The sequence below is a fragment of the Pantherophis guttatus genome, chromosome 1 (genome assembly GCF_059756535.1).
Source record: "Pantherophis guttatus breed Tessera chromosome 1, ASM5975653v1, whole genome shotgun sequence".
NCBI classification, from domain to species: Eukaryota; Metazoa; Chordata; class Lepidosauria; order Squamata; family Colubridae; genus Pantherophis; species Pantherophis guttatus.
The window spans coordinates 56,113,081-56,134,624 of record NC_142063.1 but is presented as its reverse complement, the minus strand read 5'-3'; the positions used below and the strand labels follow the sequence as shown (position 1 = coordinate 56,134,624).

At 37.4% G+C, this 21,544-nt stretch overlaps 2 protein-coding genes across 5 annotated transcripts in view; one reads left to right on the top strand and one right to left on the bottom strand.

Moving 5' to 3' along the window:
• MIA2 (MIA SH3 domain ER export factor 2) overlaps positions 1 to 2,362 on the top strand; it is a 55,273-nt gene extending 52,911 nt beyond the window's left edge. For all 3 annotated transcript variants that reach the window (XM_034418064.3, XM_034418063.3, XM_034418065.3), the window contains one exon: positions 967 to 2,362. In XM_034418064.3, coding sequence (XP_034273955.2) covers positions 967 to 1,151 — 185 coding nt within the window. In that variant the 3' untranslated portion in view covers positions 1,152 to 2,362. The remainder of the gene's footprint in view (positions 1 to 966) is intronic.
• FBXO33 (F-box protein 33) lies at positions 2,363 to 21,429 on the bottom strand. 2 transcript variants are annotated; one of them, XM_034418071.3, is made up of 4 exons: positions 18,655 to 21,429; positions 9,684 to 9,794; positions 5,010 to 5,695; positions 2,363 to 4,338 (listed from the first exon to the last, which is right to left on the bottom strand). In XM_034418071.3, exons 1-4 carry the CDS (start codon positions 19,383 to 19,385, stop codon positions 4,067 to 4,069), a joined length of 1,800 nt encoding a protein of 599 aa, XP_034273962.3. In that variant the 5' UTR covers positions 19,386 to 21,429; the 3' UTR covers positions 2,363 to 4,066. The 2 variants fall into 2 exon arrangements, with proteins under 2 accessions (XP_034273962.3, XP_034273963.3); XM_034418072.3 differs by lacking the exon at positions 9,684 to 9,794.
• Between the last annotated feature and the right edge of the window lie 115 nt (positions 21,430 to 21,544).

Here is a 21,544-nt window from a genome sequence, read left to right as displayed (position 1 = left end):
AGTAACTAGTTTCTAAATACTAAATAAATTTCTAGTAAAACATTAACAAACCATAATAAATTGAGGCACAGTCCAGGAAGAAGTAGAAGTATCTGGATCTTTTTCTATTAGACTTCATAGAATAACAATCCAATTTCCTTACTTTTGAGATTTAATCCAGTTAATTTGCCTAAGTACTTCTGATACATGGTTTTTTTTTCCTAGTTTAAAACTCTTTTAAGAACATGAAATTTATTATTAAAATTGTTGCTAAACTCTAGCTGTGTTTAATAGTAATTTATAGTCCTAAGGCACATTCTTAAAGATTCTTCGGGAAGGATGCCCCCGTGTTGGACCCAGATGCCATGTGCCAGGTCCCTATGCTCTGCCCCAAAGCCGTTTAAGGTGACCTCAGGCTATCCAAGAAATTCTGTCAAGGTTCCTTCTCCTCCTTGGAGGCTGCGGAGGTCTAGATGGGGAAGGCCTTGAGGATCTGTTTTTTTTTCAGGTGTTACGGTGCATTATGAGAGATTTTTGCTAGGAATTTCAGCTGCATTATATTGTATTGAATTATAATAATTTGCATTATTTTATGTCTTTGTATTGTTACCAAATCACTTAGAAACAATAATCTTTTAAATCAGATAGAGGGATGGCTGGGTGAATGGATGGGTGGATGGATATGAGAACAGGCAAGTCTAGCAAAATTAATTAAAATTCACCTTTGATAAAAGGATCAGAGCAAGTTTCAGATTGATGCTTTCTTCATGTTCCCTGATTGAATGGGAAATAAGAGTCCATTATATTGAGAGAACATCAATTTGGCAAAGGCAGCTTTGAGAGAGTGAAACATTCATTGTTTTAATCTTCCTTTTAATGGTTTTTAAATGTTGTCTGTTACCAGTTGTTTTGAGTTATGTGTCCAATATTAACTAGCCTTGCTCTAAATTCAAATTAAAAAAGATGTTGATAATTCTCTTTGAACAGTGAGAGCTCCCTTTCCTATGAGGCCTTTTTCACAATATCCACCTCCTCCAAGGGCTGGCTTTTTTCCTCCTCCTCCTCCACCACCACCACTATCTGATAACAGAAATGAGGTTTCTGCTGAGTTAACACAGTTGTCAACCGTATCATCCACAGATAATCAAGAATCACAACAAGAAACTGGTTGAATGTCATTTTGTTCTTGACAATTCTCTCGACTGAATTATTTCTTCTCAACTGAAGTAACTTGTTACTTAATCAACTCTATTATTGCTCAAATTGAAGCTGAATAGAGTAATTCTCAGGAGAGTGATCTGTAAATATTGGTTTAACTGTGAATAAATTATAACTGTACAGCAGCAACTTTTAAATATTTTTATTTTGCTTATCCAGATGTAAAACTTAGTCTGATAAGAAGAATTATCTAGCTGTCTTTTGACTACACCTGGTCTCATAAAAAATTAATGCACGTGAAAATGAGTATTATGGTGAAATGCAGGTGTTAAAAAATAAAAAGGTTTTAATAATTTGTAATATTTTTATTATTTAATAAAAGTCAGTGTCTTCTTTTTTTACATCAATTCTGAAAGTATACTCCATGACAATTCTTCTAAAGTTTGGGAGATTTATTGCATCGCTCAAGGAAGAAGTGTCTTTTTAATAATCAAAATGATGATAGTTAGCTTCATCTTATTCCTTCTGATGACTTGCAGCTTATGAACTGTTATTTGAAATTTGAGCCATATAATTTTGCATTGCAGTCTATAAAAATTCACAGTGTATTTCTATTTTTAATTTATACGTTAAAATTGTCAACTTACTTTTCTCCAGGAGTTCAAGGTGATAACATAGCTCTTGTTCCTTCATTTTTTTTATCACAACAATCCTGCTAGATAGTTTGGATTAAGGAAGAGTAATTGCTTCAAAGTCTCCAAGTGAAATTGGGGGAGTCAGGCCTTGACGCCCTTCCTGAAGGCCAGGATAGTGGGAGCGCACCTCACCTCTAGGGGCAAGATGTTCCTCAGGGTGAGAGCAACAGCAAAAAAGGCTCACTTTCTAGATCCTGCTGGTTGAATATCTTCCACTGACAGCAACATAGCCTCCCTTATTTGTTAAGCAAATCCACGCAGGTAGTTAATGCAACATCATATTACCACAACTTGCAGCTTCCTGCTTACTCCCCCACTGACTTTGTCAGAAGCTGGCAGTGAAGGTTGCAAATGTCAATCATGTAACTCTGGGATGCTGTGACCATTGAAAATACGTGCAGGTTGCCAAGCACATACATTGTAATCATGCCGATGTGCGAAGCATTCTTGACTTAATCACTAGAAATGAACAGTTCAATAGAGCCAATAGGAAATGTATCATGCTGCTATAATAAAGAACCTAACAACAATGAATTTTGATGCTTTATTCATTGATTAAAAGAATATACATTTAACATAAACCATACAACATCAGTCATCAAGTCAAACACTCAGCTGGTTTCCTTACATTTTCTGTCAGGAGTTACCTTACTCTGATCACATTTATAAGATAAAATCTCACCACATCTGGCATATACACACACTGTGCCAGTGGATTCACTCTACTGATGTACATATAAAATCCGCATGGTATGTGCTCACTGGAGACAAAACAGCGCACACCTGTCAAAGGTCATTTTAATATAAGATGGTAAAACCATTTGTAAAACACATATAAACTTTTCCATAAATAGAATCATATCTGGACATCTGTTGCATAAATTGTGTTTTCCAAAGCTTACAATATGGCAGCCAGGTCTCAGCACTGCTGGGCACCCACGTTGGCCACTTACTTTATTATTGCAGACTGTCCTTAACGTTAAATGCACAACATTCGTACCACTTAAAACTTGGGTCAGGTGGAAGTCTCACAGAGACCACGTCTGTACCGCGGTTGCCCTGAAACAGTTTAAATCGGCTTTTAAAGCCTCTCAGATATAACAAGATTTTAAAACATACTTCATGGAATGTTCTTCATGCATCATAGCAGCTCATACCTGTGATAGAACAAGGTTTGTATCGGTTTCTTTTCCTTCCTTTACATTCACTATTCACAGTGAAACAGGTGCATGTTTAAGAGTTCTGAGGTTGCTGACTGAGCCACAGCACAGCTGTGTACCACAGGTCGAAATTCGACCTTATATATTACAATCTAGCAGTACCTGGCTGGCCAAAAATTGGCCTGCCCCTGCCAGCATGTGGGCACTTCTTCATTTTAATCTATTCTTTGGCAGCTGACACAGGCGCTGACAGAGAGAATCCAGTGACTTAGTTGCTAGGGATTTCACGACTAATGTTTGTTTGCAAGCAAAGTAGACTTATAAATTTATATCTAAATTGTTAGGGTTTTACCCCATTGGAGTGTATAATCTTAACATTTCTTTTCAAACCTGGGCCCGAAGCTAACTTGGACAGAGAAGCTGACAGACCACGAGAAAAAGAAGCTATAATTAATTTACAGTGAAACTACATCTTATAGCCTTCAGAGTCAGGTAAACCTCTGAATAAGCTACACAGTGCAAGAAACTACTGTTCATATTTAAGGAGGAGATTGCAGAATGGAAGTAATTCATGCTTCAGATATTGTATGTGAAATCAAAGCAAGGTTTACAGCAAATGGTATTGATCGTCTTGATTTAAAAAAAAAAAAAAAAGCTTAAGTAGCATGCTACCAATTTACATGACAATGACCGCATTCACCGGGCTATGAATAGTAAAAAGATTTTTGGCTTCTGAGCACAAAAACTCCGACAATAGTAAAATCAGTGAAGTTGCAGAGTTACTCAGTACAAAAAGAAAGTTAGCTGGCAATCTCACGATAACCTTCAGCCTCATCTGAGTTTTGTTTTGTTTTGTAGACAAGTCCATTAACCGTGAAAGCCCTAAACATTGCCACTTTCAGCTTCTAAACAATACCCGACTACGTTCTTTGATCAAGAAGTAGAATATACATATATAATTCTATATAGCTAATACTGATTAAACACAGCACAAGAGGGGTTAATTCACACTACTGAAAAACATAATAGGACCCTACTTGCATATGTAACCACAGGAACTGTAAATAAAGAGAACTAAATGCCTTCACTGAAGCTTTGCATTTCTCTGTAAAAATGACGAGTTGGCTCAGTAAACACACTGAGCAATTCTATGTCCATGACTGCATGCCAGGGTCGACCCAATCCAAGGGATACCTGCTCAATGAGATTATGCACTGGATCTACATCCTGATCAGCCAGTTCACCATTGTCAAAATCAATGCTTTCTTCTGTGACTTCAAGCACTTTCAAATCAGAGCCACGAAGACGAGCAATGGCAATCAGGTTGTGAGCCCAAACAGTATAACCTGAAACACAAAATCACACATTATTTTACTGGATTTCAGTTTTCTTCCTCCCTCCCTATTCTACAGATTTAACAACTAATAACTAATGCCTTGCTATTAGCTTTCCATCTAATAATTTTCTCATTTAACAAACAGTCCTCTAAGTTGGTGATCAAATAATGGAATTCATTCAAGAGGTTAGAATGCTAAACAAATTAGCTTTTACTGTTTTGTTACCAGTCTTTATTAAAATAATATTTCTAGATAATGTGTGTAAATACACTTCTCATAACATTTATACATATACATTGAGCAAGCTGCTCTATTAGCACAGCAGACAAGAATTTTAGATTAAGCAGCCAGTTATCTTAAGACTTGCTGGAAGTTTAAAAATAAACAATAATATATAACTAAAACAAAAGTATTTTTAAAGCTAGGGTTCCTTTCTTCCAATTTGATTGTTTTGCAATTGTCTCTGTCTTGAATTATAACAATTTTTGCACTTTAATTCCTAATTTATATGCATAATAGTGTGCTAAAACCAATGGGAAGCTTAATTCCTCTTTATACTCTTTATATAAGTTTTCTTTCTCATAAGAAAAAGTTGATGAGCTTACAATTGCGTATCTGTACATATATACTAGTGATAAACGCTAAGTGACTTTATAAGTGATCAATGCTTTTCACCGTACCATGTACTGCCAGAAGAGATAGCCTTGTGCACCTCCACGCCAATAAAACCAATGGATCTTCGGTCCGGTTGTCACTGAGATCTGGGAAGCCAGACATATCTATCACATCATTCATTAATATGAAGTGAGTGAGGAACTTATCATACTGCCTAGATATGAGATCAACAACAGCGCCTGAAACGCAAGTAATGTAGCTGTCAAAGTGAATCCTTTCCAGTGGGATACTAGGTTTAAGAATCCTTAACATGTCATCACTCTTGATATCAAAAGCTATTATATAGACCCGAAGATTAGTGCTGTTGCGTGTCAGAGCTTTCCAATCTTCATCTTCTGGCATGTTCTCCAAGGATTTGTGCATTACAGAAATATTGTGGACCAGAAGAGATAGTCGATGCAAAGGCACATGGTTATTGTCAGCCAAAACTCTCGCCATTTCTCCTGTAAAATCACAGAAATCCAAGGCAAGCGAGCGTAGATTGATAAAGCGCTCCATTTCAATTGCTGTGATAAGAGTGGTATTACCCGGAATGTGGTTATCCAGTAGGCTCAGGTGCTCCATGGTGCTGGCAATGGAATTTGAGAGAGATGACAAAGATGTGGGTGTTACAATTTGTAGCATAAACCCACATGACAACCATTTCAGTTGCCTGCTGTTTCCCAAAATTTCTTCAAATAGCTGCTGTATTCTGCAAGAAAAAAACAACAAACGTTTAAACCTTCCATAATAAATTCAGAGACAACAAGTAAGTAAGGAAATTATACCGTTCGCTGATGTTGCACTGTCTACACAATTGCTATCTTTAAATTTCTGAAGTACAAATTGTACTACTATACTATTCTGGGGAAAATCCACTTGTCGGTTCAGAACTTAAGTTCCTTAATTGCTCTATTTTAAATAAATATAACATAAAATCAATGTTTGCTTTCTGAAATTCTGCATTCTAACTTGCTCTGTTCTCCTTTATTTTTATTCAATATATGCTCAGGTTATCTACCATACACAGCTAGAACTCCTACATAATGCAAATTGATGAAGTTAATAACATTACCTATCTATTCCATGCTATCGACATTTCTCATTTAAATATTATCCCAAAGTGAAATTATTCAATGTACCAATTGATTTGAATATAAATAGGTGGATGTGACATTTCCTGATAAAAACGCATTGTCATAGTTTTTTATAATATTCACTTTCCAGTCATGATTGAACATTAGTAAACTTATTTTGTCAGATGTATTCACCTTAAAGCATTACAAAAATAGTAATAACAAACTGTTCTTTATAAGTTCACGTGACAGTGATGATAAAAATTACATTCTTCCCTCAAGAAGATCAAGCCATTGTATATGATTTCCTAATGTACATTGCATTCTAATTACTCTGTGAAGGAAGCTAGTCCGAAAAGTAGCGATTAGCTGACAGTAAGCAAACATGCCATATGGTTGAATGGAGATCAGAATCCAACCATCTAATTAGTCCGTATCAGAAAGTTTTGAAGCTGCATAAAAAGTTTTGTTTGGAAAGCTGCAAACAGGCATACAAATTACAGTCCTCTGGAAAATAGAAATGCCTTCAAAATAAAAATCTATAATAGAAACACGGAAACATAGAAAATTGATGGCAGAAAAAGACCTAGTGGTCCACTGAATTTGCGCTTTGAGTTTGTTTTCTGTTTAATTTACTTATTATATTTACTTATTATTTTTGCATTTTATTTATTTTTATGTTTTAATTTTTGTCCATCATGTTACAACTCAGTTATTGATGACCGATCCAATATCTCTGCTGGAAGTTGGTTCCAAGCTTCCACTACTCTTTCAGTGAAGTAATACTTTCTAACATTACTTTTGAACTTCCCTCCTGTCAGTTTGAGAATAAATGTTGTTCTCTCTTAAAACTAATAAAAGCACAATCCAATAAGGTTTGAATGGTGTATACACCATTTATACCACAGTTTCTTGCACACACACACACACACACACACACACATGTTTTTGCAAGGTGAAAGATTCTGGAACAGAATTCTATGTGGCCCAAGATTTTATTATTTGATGGAAAATAGGAATCCAGCGATGCTTACATCCTTTAATGCACCATGTGAGAGGTATTACAACGTGGTCCCCAATCCCCAAGCTGTGACTCACTACAGGGTCGTAAGCCATTCGGAACGAGGCCGAAGAGAGCTCTCGCACGCATCTTCACTTACGTGATCAGTGGGCGAGTGCATGCATGCACATCCCCACTTGCACAAACAGCTGGCAAGCGTATGCGCATACACTCCATTTATGTGTGCGGTGGGTGCGCATGCCTGCTGCTCATGAAAATGGAGCTACCCGCACTCTTGCCCGCTGCTTGCACAAAACCATCCCCTCTCTCCCCGGCTCCCAACTGACCGCAAAGCCGAAAAAGTTGAGGAACTCTATTACAAGATCTCTAGAAAGTTTTTCTTGATAAATTAATTGTATCTGTAGTCAAAGCTTATGAAATATCCTTTTGAAATAATTGGCTAGAATACCGTGTTTCTTCAAAAACACGACCCACCCCAATAAGCCCAACTCTAAGTTTTTGGGGGTGGGCCTAATATTACCCCTGCCCAAAAATAAGCCCGGGGGATGGGCATGGCCAGCACAAGTGGTGGCGTGGGCAACTGTCCGGTTGCAGCTGCAGCCTGCTGGCCCCTTGGGGCAGATTTTGCCCTTCTTTTTCTGGGCGCAGCGCTTCTGCTTGTTGGGCCGCTTCCCTGAAGCCAGCAGCTCCGTGGCCAGCTGCTTTGCTTTTTCCCTCTTTTTGGGAGGCTTGCAGGAGGCTTTTTGGTGAACAGGAGGAAAATGGGGAGGGGGATTTTCCTGCCTGCCATCCTTCCCTCAATCTGGGTTGAGTTTGAGGAATGGATGACAGGCAGGAAAATTCCCCTTCCCATTTTCCTCCTGTTCGCCAAAAGTCTCCATTCTGAACGCTGAAGGTTCGGAATGGAGGGGACGGTGCGTCCACAGCACGTCCAGCTTACCAAGTCTGGACTGCTGCACCTCAAAAAAAGTAAGACCACCTCAAAATAAGCCCAAGTGCTTATTTTCAAGTCTAAAAGAAAATAAGACTTGGTTTTATTTTCTGAGAAACACGGTAGACAATGAGACATTCTGTGAGAAAGAATGTGAGCAAAGCTACAATGTATGGCATTATTTGCTGATTATTTAAATATTAAGTCACTGGCAGCAATGAAATTCACTGGTTGATTCTCAGAAACAATTCAAAATTTCAACTAGCATTAATTATCTGTTCAGTATTACTCCATTGAAAACAATACTGCTTCATATCTTTCTCTTCAACATCCAGATGAATATTCTGCATACGACATAAAGTTGCTAGATTTAGGTAAATTTGTGAAAGTCACTGCTAAATAATTTTTGCGCTCAACTTTCCTTTCACTGGGCTGCACTTATTTGAAAGGCATCTATTTTTTTATAGATAGCTTAACATTTTTGCAGGCCTGCTCAGAAAAGGTCTTGCAACAGGAGTGGGCTGGATTAAATAAATGTATAGCCCAGGTGTGTCCAACCCAGAGTCCATGGGCACCAGGCGGCCATGGACAGCTAATACAGATAGTCCTCGACTTACAACAGGTCATTTAATGACTTTTCAAAGTTAGAGTAGCACTCTGTTTTTCAAATTTCCAACAGTTGCAGCCCCATGGCCACGTGAACAAAATTTGGATGTATGGCAATTGACTCATATTTATGACAGTTGCAGTGTCCTGGGGTCATGTGATCACCTTTTGAGGCCTTTTGACAAGCAAAGTTAATGGAGGAGCCAGATTCACTTAACAACCATGTTACCAACAATTGCAGTGATTTACTTAATAACTGTTGCAAGAAAGATTATAAAATGGGGCAAAACTCACAAATGTTTCATTTAGGAACAAAAATTTTGGGCTCAACTGTGATTGTAAGCCGAGGACTACCTGTAATGTGGCATTATACCAGGGGTGAAATCTACCAGTTCGGGCCGGTTCACCTGAACCAGTAGTAAAAAATGCGACCAGTTCACCGAACAGGTAGTTAAAAAATGCTTTAAAAAGTAAAAAAAAAAAAAAAAGTTCCGATGATCCTGCGTCGCTCAGCTGATTTTAGGAACTGGTTTTTTTTTTTTTTTTACACTTTTTAAGCACTTTTTTATTATCAGTTCTCTGGAACCGGTACTTAAAAATGCTTTATAAAGTAAAAAAGAGAGCAGGAAATACAAAAGCATGCATTTGGTGTGGATTGCGCATGCATGCACAGCGTGCGTCTGGTGTGCACTGCTCATGCATGCACAGCGTGCGTCTGGTGTGCACTGCTCATGCATGCGCAGCATGCATCTGGCATGCACAGCGCATGCGCAGGCAGCGAACCGGTGGCAACCAGCAGAGGATTTCACCACTGCATTATATACATATATACATATTATTAATTATATCTACCATTCAATCCTATTTTATGGCTTTCTGAGAAGAGTTGCGCAATGCCAGTAATAATAACTAACGGTGTATGTAATACAGATACTGCAAAATCATGAGCAATTTAGATCTGTAACTATATAATGGCTTTGTAAAACCATTGTATTTACAATTCTGTTTATATGAAACATTTACATTCAGTTTACAATACTGTAGTAAAATGATACAGACAACTTACTGCTTAATCTTTTTGCCATCTGGATCTACTTTGCTGAGGTATGTATTTGATATAATTCCATGTTGTTGCAGAATGCTTATATCACCAAAGAGACTTAATTTCTGAAGATTCCTATTTAGAAAAAAAATAAAATTCAAAAGGGAAAAAACCTTACATTTTAATTATCTATTTGTCGATTTACCTCAAAAACATTTTTCTTTTCTAGGGCTGTCCAAAACCTTAGATATACAGAATGGGTAGTTCTAGACACAGAACTAGACCATAGGTGCTTGGACCAGATATAGACCTGGAACAAGAAGAGATGGTCAGCAATCCAAGATTAGCAAGGAAAGAGAAGCCAAAAGAAGATCAGGGTTAGGGTTAGGGTTTTATACCAACAAACTAATGGAAGTGTTCTCCTATTATATTACTGTTATTTGTTTCCTATGCCTATTTGTCTGTAGCAGAGCACATTGAAAATGGCAGACTTTTCCCCAAAGAGCCTATTTGATACACAAAATGAAATTAATTCAAAATAAGTGGGAAATACTATTTTAGCAGTTATTTCTTTCTATCATTTTTCAGACTGCCACACCCTCTGGTTACAAACTACTATAACAATGAAGCTGTTTTTGGCAAATCTTATCTAGCATCATGCAGAATCATGATGGACTGGCTAATCTTTATCAGCTTTTGAAAAGGATTTTTCTTCCAGATACAGCTTAGCTTTCTATGCTGTAAACTGTAAATATAAATATAGCAATTTTTAATTGTAAAACCACATTGAAACATTGCAGTATGTGAACCAAATTACCTAGAAAAGTGTTTTAAAGATTAAAGATTTAAAGTTAAATCAAAAAGCTCAAAAGGATACCCTTGGACTCAGAGAATGACTATGTAGAGTATGATTGCATTCATTGTGGGAAATGTAGGTAAAATCTACCATTGGTTTCAGCTGGGGCTGGCCAATGTGTGTTATGTGTGCATGCACGAGTGCATGTGTGTGTGCCAGATGGAAGGGCCAGAACAAAAACAAAAAATTATATATTAATATTGGTAGCTAATAATTTAATTACTAATTACAATTAACTGCCTTAAAATAAGAAACTACATTTATAAAATTAATTTTTCTCAATTTGCAAATAGAATATGGTAGTTTTCTTGCTTATACAAAACCATTCTGACACCTACACTTTCCTCCTTTTCATACAGAAACAACTAAAAATAAGAGAGATGAATTTAGTTAGCTGCACTGTCACAGAAAGATAAAAAGGGAGAAACAAATTTGGTACAGATAAGGTACAGGAAAAAGGCAAGTGGACAGGGAAGGAAAAAGGAAAGAGTAGAAATCCATTTAAGGATTATAAAGTGATTAAATGATGAACACTCCTTAATCTCAACCACACATGGATAAATTCAACCATAGTTTCGACTGGGAAACTATGAGCATCCTAGGCCAAGATAAATCCAAACATTCTAGGGAATTCCCGGAAGCTTGGCACTCAGACAAATCAGTCATCAATAGATACATAAACTACATTTACACACCATTCAAAAGAAACAAAAAGATAATATCATATCATATCTTCTCTAGCAACCAACACCCAAATAAACAGAGATTAACATCAGACAAACACTCAAGGAGAAAACAGTACCTTAATCAAGGAACTACTAATAAGAAAGCTGCATTCCTACTAACACTGGCAGGGAAAGCTACTGTATATAAACAGGGAGCAAACCTAACACTTACTGGCAATTATTATGTTACCTAGTTAGGTAATAAAAATCAAATTCAATCCTGAGCTACATATACTCTTTTCTATTGAAAAAATAATGAAATTTGGCAGACAAGTAATCCTTTTGGAGTAGCAGCTAAACTCCAAGTCATACCCACTGCTCTATTCTTCTCATCAAATGCAAGATAATATCGCACAGGCACAGACAATCAACCACAGTAATTCTTAGGAAAATATATTACTTCTCCTCTGTCTGGTAAGTACAATCAGTTTCTGTTGGTAGGCTTGCCACAGTGTTATTGTTAGGAACTGTGGAAACAATTAAAACACCCAATCCAGAAGCATTTATATGTTGTGAAAATCCTATTTCAGACTTTCCTAATTAGCAATTTCCAGCAGGTAGGTAAGGGACTGCTGTTGGATGGAGGAGGGAGCAAGGGATTGTGAGAGTGGCTGGGAAACTGTCAGGGAACATTCAAAATGAGATCATGTGATTGCAGCAGCATCTTGGCTGAATTGAAACAGCAGCATCTTGGCAGAGCTGAAGCAGCAGCAACCTGTCAGCCTGTCAGCACTGTCAGGTTGCTGTCAGCGCTGAAGCAGTCACAATTTCCCAAATTCTTTAATGCCTTCAAGAATAGCAGAGCTTTTAATGTAGTTGAAAAGTTCTTTAAAAATTCAGGGAGATATTCAGAGATGTATCTCCCTTGAAAGTAGCCCATGTTGAATTGTATGGCACACTCAAGCATCAGGAACTGATCACAGGAAATCTTTTATGACATTTCTATTGTATCATAAAATGTGTTATCATAAAAATTATGTCAAACTTCAATTCCATGGGAGTAATGTGTCCCACATCTTGGGCTCATTTTATAAATTAGCCCATTTGGAGTAACTTAATTCAAAATGTTTTGCCCTGTGGTGCATGTGTTAGCCAGTTAAAGGTCGCAGGAATCAGTGTTTTAATAGTATGTAGATAACTAGACAACCTGTGATCAGTTGTGTCATATTTCATAGATATTTTCTTACCAGAGTCCTCAATACTTTTCACAAGGACAGTTTCTAATGAATTATCTTCACTGGAAAAACTAGGAAACATTGAGAGATGTATCTGCCTTGAAAATAGCCCATAATGAACTATATCACAGTCAATATCAGCATAGGAATTTTTAATGATGTTTTGTATTATGTCATAAACTATTTTATAATCAATTTAATATTACAGGAACGAGAGTTTTGGTAGTATATAGATAAATAACCCTTCGTTACTATTCAATTTTCCCAATGATTGCATAAAAACACAGATTCAAAGACATGTACATTTTGCAAATAAATTCCTGTTCAAATCATGACAATATGTTGAATACATCATATAGTTTTAAAATATATAAATTGCTTTCCAAACATTTTAATGGGCCAGCTTTAATATCTGATTTATATGCTTCATGTAGAAAACTGAGCTCCAGATGTGAATATGTTAATTAGAAGCAACAGCTAGCATCTAAGAACACTAAGCACTATCACTATTTTTAACTCTGCAGACTAGCATTTCTTGCCTCAGGTATAGTAGATTCTAGAAAAACAGCACTGTCATCTGAAAGTTGTACACAATTCCATAAACTATAAGTACTACATAATTTACAGTCCATCCAATTTCAGAATATCACTGTTTTCAATTTTTATTCAACATTATGTTATACATTACAAAGAAAAGCCAGGCATAGAAGGGTTAACCAAGGAAACAAAGGTAAAGAAATTTGGGGTCCTATTTTAATATTGAGTGGTTCATTGACTGCAGAGTTAATGGTATGACACAATCACCCAACTTATGACCTATTTTATACCCTGGAATTGAGAAGCCATCTATATCTGATACAATCCTTTCACTGAAGAGGAGAGCGATACTGTTTTTTTAGGAAAACACATTCCTATTCATTACCAGACAGATATCTAAAAAGAAATTACAATCTTGAGAACTTGTCCAACTGGAGAAAAAAATTAACAATTTATATGGGTTGCTAATTTATGGTTTTTATATCATAAAATGTTTTATACAGTTCGCCAAATTTTTAATTCTAAGGAAATCATGGGTCCCAGATTTTGGACACATTCTATAAGTTAGCACATTTGAGGTAACTTGGTTCAAAAATTGTTGCCTTATCATGTACCGCTCTTTAGAAAAAATAATAATGATGACAGGAGGCAATGTATGAAAATTGTCTAAGGCAGCCAAAAACTATTGGCTGATAATCCTGATAATTCTTGCTTTCTTTGCTGAAAATACAAAACACAGTTTTCCTCATTTGGGCCAGGGATTGTATGTGGAAAATATGTCTGTAGCAAGCTTTCACAACTAATGGAGGTTTTATTGTATATGATAACAGAGATTTATTGATTATTTTTCCCAAAGTTGCTTTCTTCAAAATGTGAAAAAAATTCCAAGCAGAAATATAATCGCAATGGACAAAATTGATACATATACAGAAATAGTAATGAAGACAAGTGTAGAAAAATGATCTCATTTATTTTCAGAAATTCTTAACAGGAATTTTTTTACTTTAATTATGTTTTCTTTATTGTTAAGGATTAATATTGTAAAAATTAATCCACAGGCAATCATGTATCCTGACTATAATATTAAAGAGTTAAGAATGCTATAATAGATTAAAATAGATTCTCTTGCCTGTATAATTCTAAAATATTGCAAGATACAGAATCCTTTAGTTTAATGCACATAATTTACCATACTCTTCCAGTCTGATAGAAAATGTAATTGTGTGCTGGTATGGTAGGTTATTAGCTAGATCACAATAGAGTGTGTGTGTGTGTGTGTGTGTGTGTGTGTGTGTGTGTGTGTGTTATTTATTTCAGACAGAATTCCAAAAGCCTCAGCAGGACTTCTAGTAAAATGTATTAAAAAAGCCATTCAAGGCATATTAGGCCAATTTCAGGTCACACCATACCCAGAATTCTGTAGTCCCTAAGGTAACGGGAGTAGGAAACTAGGAGCTAGATTGTGTGAATGCAGGATGTTTTTTAAATCCTGAGATTTGGGAATATGGTAATTAAACATCAGCTGTAAAAGTACTCTGACTCAAAAGCAACTATTAAAAATGTTGGATATCAACACTAGAATTAATAAGAAATTCTTTCCAATTTAAGATAAGGAATATACCTAAACATTAGAGCAATATATGGAATTTCTTGAAGTTCTATTTCATTTTGTCTGAACTGTTTCACAAAATTAATTCTGCTGTATTTTTTTAAAGGAAAAAATTAAATATAGCCTGTTAATTCCTGGGTCGGAATGTTTTCTAACAGGAACTAGATTCTTTAGCAAAGCAATGACAGAAAAGAGTTAACTGATTTAGTTTTATAGGAGCAAGGAGCTACAGAGCTTTCATCCTTTTTCCTCTAGTACAATTGGCACATTTTGGGAGAGCCCCTTCTCCACACACTTTAGCTGCTCACTATATTCCCTTGTAACTTGGCTTCTGTAAAAAATCAAATATTTTGGAACATAACCAGAGGAAGGTTCTATGGAAGCTTCTTTTCTGTTGATAGATCTTGGGATTATAAGTAAATATCTGGATAGGTCAGCTGAAATTACATTAAGAACCAGTTGATTATGTTTGTAATCTGGATTTGATCTTTGGTCTCCAAGTGCTATTTCTTGTGCAAACTTTTTAAATGTATAACTAGTGAGATTGTTCCTTGTCAATGACTATAATTTATTATTTTGACACTAATTATTTAATAATTAACAACTTAATGATTTTAAGCATTTTTTAAAAATATATGCTGTTTTATTAAGAGCTTCTCAGTTATTAAATATGGTCCATCACTTATAGTATACATTGTGATCTAATCATTTTTGCAGCTCTAAAAATAGATGTAGTAATGACTGAAATCCAGTAAAACTGCTTGTGAAGTAGGCAAGGAGACTATGAGTTCAAGCCTTAGGCAAGAGAAAGTGAAAGTGAGTGAGAGAGAGAGAAAGAGAGAGAGAAAGAGAAGGAAAAGAAAGAGAAAGAGAGAGAAAGGAGAAAAGAGAAAATTCTTTTAACTTGACATTCATCTACTCTGTATATTTATGCAATATACAGTGTATTCAGAAAGTATTCAGACCCCCTTTACTTTTGTCAATTTCAATCCCATCACTTTTAATATGGTGCAATCTTACGTTATTTATTTAAGAGATTTATCACATTCCACAGGATTTTTCTCATAACAGAATGTTGGTTGTTGTTGCAGAACAAAGTTTTCATGGTTATGTTTTTTCTCAATAAATTACCTACAATAAGAGGTAATTAAAAGGAGGAGATTAAAACCACTTGAAATTGGCATACATAGTGGGGAGTGTTAATTTCTCATTTCACAGAAAAAGTTAAAAGTCAATCTTATTTTCAGGATTTACCATCTCTTTATACTTATTAGATACCTGAATCATGTGTTTATTAGTTACAGCCAACATTTCTTTTGTTCACTACATAGCCTAGCAATCCTTATTTAGTTATCTTTGGGCATAAGTATACATTACAAACAAAAGGCCTGATCTCGCCTTTCTATAAGAAAAAAGTAGCTTTGAAAAGAGAAAATTTCAAAGACAAAATATGAAATTAACTGTATGCAATATTCCCCCATCAACTATTTATTTTTCCAACTTTAGACCTGAGATGCTTTACCCTCCCCCTTTTTAAATTTCTGGGTTTTAGAAATACATTTGTGTTGTATTTGTGAAGGTAAATATATACCTGTGAAACTCTGTAAGTGGTTAGGGAGGACAGAACTTGAAGAGGGCTACAAAGACTCTTAAAATTTGTCAATAGGCATTTCACTACTTTTTAAATCAAACTAGTACTTTTAACGCTTTATAAAAGTTACAGCATTTTTTAAAAAGTTACATCAATCAACTTATTACTGCATAAGCATATATGGTTAATAATACCATTTATCCATTATTAGACTCCTATTTAGGTTTGCTGTATCTGATGGCATTTACAATCTGTCTGCAGCAAAGATCACCCCGTAATCTTAATTAGTTGCAGAATTGATGGTGTGTGAATTCGATAGACTAATCATTTTGCCTACAATAAGGCTATTTCAATAATGTTGGGAGCATGTTCTAAACAAACATGACCTGAAGAGATCAACTGCACACATGAAGAGATACATAGCTAATAATCAAGGTTAATCATGAGATACAAATGAGCCCTGTAATACAGTTTGGTGGATATAGCAGTTCTGAGCAAAAACAGATCTGTATAAATTATTTTGTTTTTCTACTTGCAACAAAGATCTGTGAATTACTGTTATATTTGTCAAATTATTTATCCCAATATAGTGGCTTGATTAGCCAAATGGATTAGCCAAGTTAACCTTTTTAGATTCTCAATTTGTATAGGTTTTATTGCAAGATGCTTATGATAGCTTATTATTATTGATGGTCTTCTCTACCTTTTTTTTTAACTTCTTCATTTTATGGATTCACTCCAGAATTGAGTAGTTTCACTGCAGCTTTTTCACAATATGTAAAAAATAAAAATGTGAAGCAGCCGCAAAAACCCTATGGTAAAATTATGGGTAATTTGGTGGGCAATGAGCACAAATTCCTGACTCACTCTTAAATGTTTCACTACAGAAAAATCTAATGATCTCTTGTGACAAAAGCTGTTGCATCACAGTACCTAAGAGACGTGAGCTATAAAGCTAGAAATGTATGATTCAGAGCTGTCTCCTATTTATTAGCTCAATTATGCCATTTATTTTATTTAGGAAATATAAAATCCAAGGAAAAGGTAGTAACATAATTGACTTACATTTCCAAGGCAGAAATTAATTAATTATGCAAAATAGGTTTTGTTTTATCTCCAACAGAAAAATGGGACAAAGCACAGCACGAAGAAAAGCACAATCTTACTGAAAGGACATTTTAATTTGTAGTGAAGTAGGGAGATATAACGGTAATGAAAATACAGAAGGAAAAAAGAAGATAGGTTAATAGCCTTAGAACATAACTGTATAAATTTGGGTCCTTTGTTGACCTTGAAAGGTTAGAAATCTTAAAAGAGTTCTTTGATGAGTTCCTTGATGAATACAAAACAAATGCCTAAGCAAGCTTATGTTTTACTAAATCATATTGGATATGGTTTTCCTTTTAAAATGCTATCATCTTATATAACCTAAATGAATACTGTTGAGCCACTTCTTTCTGGTATATTACTCCCACCCCCACCCCCAGGATGCATATAGCTCCTACTCTAATGATGTTCCATTGCCTTTGAAAACCTGGCTGTTCTCCCAGGCTTTAGGCTAAGGTGGCTGCAGTGCTTTGTAGTTGTTTTGCTTTAGGTTTGTTGGTTCTCCAATGGACATTTATTTCTTGAGTTGTGTGACTTGTTCGCAGTCAGGCAGCCTCTAAATTATACACAGTATATAAATAAAACATAAGAGACTTTAAAGGATGTCTGCAGTGACTAACCTGGAAAGTTTACTAGAATGGAGGCTTTCAAGCCACTTTTTCCAGATTTGAAGGGTTTCATTTGGCTAAAAGACCAACTACATCATGTTTTTCAGCCCATGGTCCACTTGCTCCGATGCTGGCTTCCAATTAGTACCGGGCACTTTTCCCCCCCCTTTGAGGTATTTTAAAATACCAATGATCCAATAAAGGTCACAAGAACAGACAGGCTTTGGGTAATATACGATCAATTCATCAAAATCGGAGGCACCTTATAGAGAAAGGGATGCCCCAAGGAAGCCCCTCGTTTTTTTTTTTAGAGGACACATCAAAGCATCTTTTTTTCCCCAACTGTACTTGAAGTTCCCAGCGAAAGCAGCAGCAGCAGCAGCAGCAGCAACGCTCGCTCGTTTCAAGCAGAGATCTCGCCTGCAGTTGGCGACATGCTACGAGTGTTCCTTTCCGAGTGTTCTTTCACGTCGGGTTTCCCCAGTGAAGAAGGCAGCGACACGCTCGCCTCTCCCCTCCCCTCGCTTCCTGCTCCCGCTCCGTTGGGCGAGAGGCAGGCGCTCTGAACAAGTGGCTTTCCTCCATGTTCTCAACTCCATCCGAGAACTTTTCCCCGACTGCGACCTTAAGGGAAACCTTGCGGGCAAAAAGTTTGGGTGGTGGAAAGGGCGGCGGCGGGGAGGGGGAAGAAACAAACCCCGGCCGCCTCCTCCTTTGTTCCCCCTCCTCCACCCCACCCACCCGAGGTCCCTCGTGGGCGGTGGTGGTCCAAGGGCTCAGCACCTACCTGTTGTTGCGGACGCTGCTTAATACGCAGAGCACGAGCTCCAGGTATGTCCTCAAGAGCTCCAGCCAGCGAGGGCAGAGCGGCGCTTCCCCTTCGGCCACCGTCGCCGTTACCGCCGCCGTTTCTTGGCAGACCCCACTCGCGCTTCCGCCGCCGCCGCCGCTGCCGCTGGGATAGTTGTCAGCGGCGAACTGGACTCGGAGTTCGCGCACGAACCAGCCGCACTTGCGCATCAAGAAGTCGAGGCGCGGGCGCTCCGCCGGGCAGACGCGCAAGCTGAGGCGCAGCCGGGGCCACAGCGCCGGGTAGAAGAGGCACTCGCGCCAGTGCGAACAGGCGGCTGAGGCCCGAAGTCGGTCGGGGGCCGCCAGGAACGAGAAGATGTGAACCACCAACTCGCTGGGCAAGGAGCCGGCGCCCACCGACCCCCCGCACACCGACGACATCGCCGGCCCAGCCGCCGGCGGCCGTAGCCCAAAGCCCGGCCCCGGCCCCGGCCTTCCCTCCGGCTCCTGCGACAAAAACAACAACATCAATGACAAGGCGGAGGGAGGCGGGGCGGGACCGGACGGGACTCTGCTACCGCCGGAGCCTACCATCGCACTCGGCCGCAGGGGGAGCCTGGGACGTACCATCGGATTCCGGATGAGGGCGGCGGCATGAACGGATGAATGCATGAACGCCCTGGGAGCGGAGGGAAGGCGAGAGAGGAAGAGGGATAGGCGGAGCATACCAAAATGTATCCAGCAGGCGGGGATAGCCGGGTGCTGTTGCTTTTATGACTCAGCACAACTGAAGGACAAGGGGGGGGGGGCAAGGCGGTGTGGCTCGTCGCGCAGCTTAATCATCTAGTCTTGGCGGGCTGAGCTCCAGCAGCCTCCTTAGCAAAGCAAAAGAAATTTCTCTCGAATTCTGGGTGGCAGAATGAGGAAATAATATAAAGGGAAAAATGTTCTGTGAAGAAAAATGAAAATACTTATAAAAGCCAGATAGGCGGAAATTGTTCTATAATACCACACCTTTTCACAATGCTCAAATTGCTTGAGGCTAAGTTGTTAAAACGAAACATTCTTTTGGTGAACTCAATTGGTTTATTAAAAGGATATATTGTAATAGAAATATGACATTTTTCTCAGCAAAAAATACTTGTCAGTAGGTGATAATTTTGTTTCAAGTGAGGAGCAAAGGTATGGTCAGGTACAATCTCTGTCATACTTAACAAATTTTCTATGCAGAATGACAATGAATTGGAGCTGCTTGTGATAGCAGAACCCTAAAACTCCTGGATCCTTTCAGGGAGCAGTGTCGGACTTTCTCAGGGATGTTTAAATTCTTGTAGAATATAATTTATGGACATGTCTAATAAGTTTCTTAGAACAAGCCTAACCTACTGTGTTTGATTGTATAGGTTTCTGTTTCCCAGCTGGAGAAATTAATAGAACAGGTAGGAGAAGTATTTACTTGCCAGGATCCGTTGAGTCACGAAGCATGATATCTTTTTGAAATGTATTGGGATTCCCAACTATTAGTCATGAGATTGGATAAACAAAGAGCCAAACAAGTTAGCAGACTGCAAGTTTTTTTTAAAAAAAATCAGGTGATATTGACAATAGTTTTGCCAGTTTCACCTTTGGTAGTGGTTTCTCTTCATTCTGTTTTCAGTTTCATACATAGAAAAGTGAAGTGCAGGCAAAATACCTGCTTTGTTTCATGGTGGGACAGCTGAATTTGAAATTGCAGTTTGCTGGACCAATACCTACGCATCATGGTCTTAGAATAGGTATTTGTCTATATAATTCTATGCACATCGGTTGTAATACTGCTTTAAAAGCTACATTGGGCTTTTATCAAAATCAGGATGAGGCATCTGTCTGGCAGAGATGAATGGAGATAATTATGTAAGAGCAATATGGTGATTTTCTCCCCAGGGAAAGATGAATTGTTACCAATATCAGGGAAAGCAGCTTGCTTTATAAAATTACAAATTGTTTGTATTGTTTTTCATGATTATGTGATAGAATGACCATCTAACTGAATATTTGCTCCCAATATTTGCTAAATATAGGGAAAAACTGGGATTGTTCCATTTTGATCCACTAACTTTACAAGAATTTAACTTCTCTATGAATGTATTATTTTTTGGCATGAAAATAAACAAGCAACCTCTGATTAAATATATGCAAAAGCTGGCTATATTTAATGACTATTTTAAAGATCTGTTAAATTCACTTAGGTACCCTAACTTCTAATGGAAAAATAGTATTATGAGAGATATTTTCACATTATATTTGACTAACTTGTTCAGAGTAACATGTTGCTTATATTCAATAGAATTAATATAAAATCATTCTTTATATGCTGTGTAATTTTGACACATTCTGAAATCATTTGTTGCTAAAGGAAGATATCTTGATAGATTAACAGTTCATAGTGTAGTTTTAGTGCTGTAAAGTGTTGTTCTCACATTTCGTGCTTGTTCAGTAGAAAATATAGACAGAAGAAAAGAAAGGCAAGAAATAGAAGGCCGAGTGATGTAAGAGATAGCTATGCTCCACTGATATGCCTAGTCAGAGGTCAGTTACGAATTAGATCCGTAGAAAGGAATTATCCCCAAATTTCCCTATAGCATTATACTAAGCGTGGATTCGAAATATCGATAACTGCATACGGCAAATAGACTTCTGATCAATGTGTCAGCAAAACCAGGCACAACTTGTCGTGAAGAGATCCCGGCCATCAACTCAGCGATCCAAATCAATCTTTTTAAAAAAAAAAAAAAAATTAGGCGCAGATTTAGTTAATACTCCCGGTTCCAAACTGACAGTGCGGAGTGTCAAACGTAATGCAATGGGCACACATCAGGCAGGGCAGCAGAATCTACGCGGGATCC

What these genes read in the sequence shown, in the direction of transcription:
- FBXO33 (XM_034418071.3), bottom strand. Translation starts at nt 19,385, where the DNA reads ATGCTCCGCCTATCCCTCTTCCTCTCTCGCCTTCCCTCCGCTCCCAGG. An exon ending in GATGGCAAAAAGATTAAGCA is followed by an intron (nt 5,696 to 9,683) that starts GTAAGTTGTCTG and finishes TTTTTCTTGCAG; the next exon opens with AATACAGCAGCTATTTGAAG. An exon ending in ATCTCTTCTGGCAGTACATG is followed by an intron (nt 4,339 to 5,009) that starts GTACGGTGAAAA and finishes TTTGTGTTTCAG; the next exon opens with GTTATACTGTTTGGGCTCAC.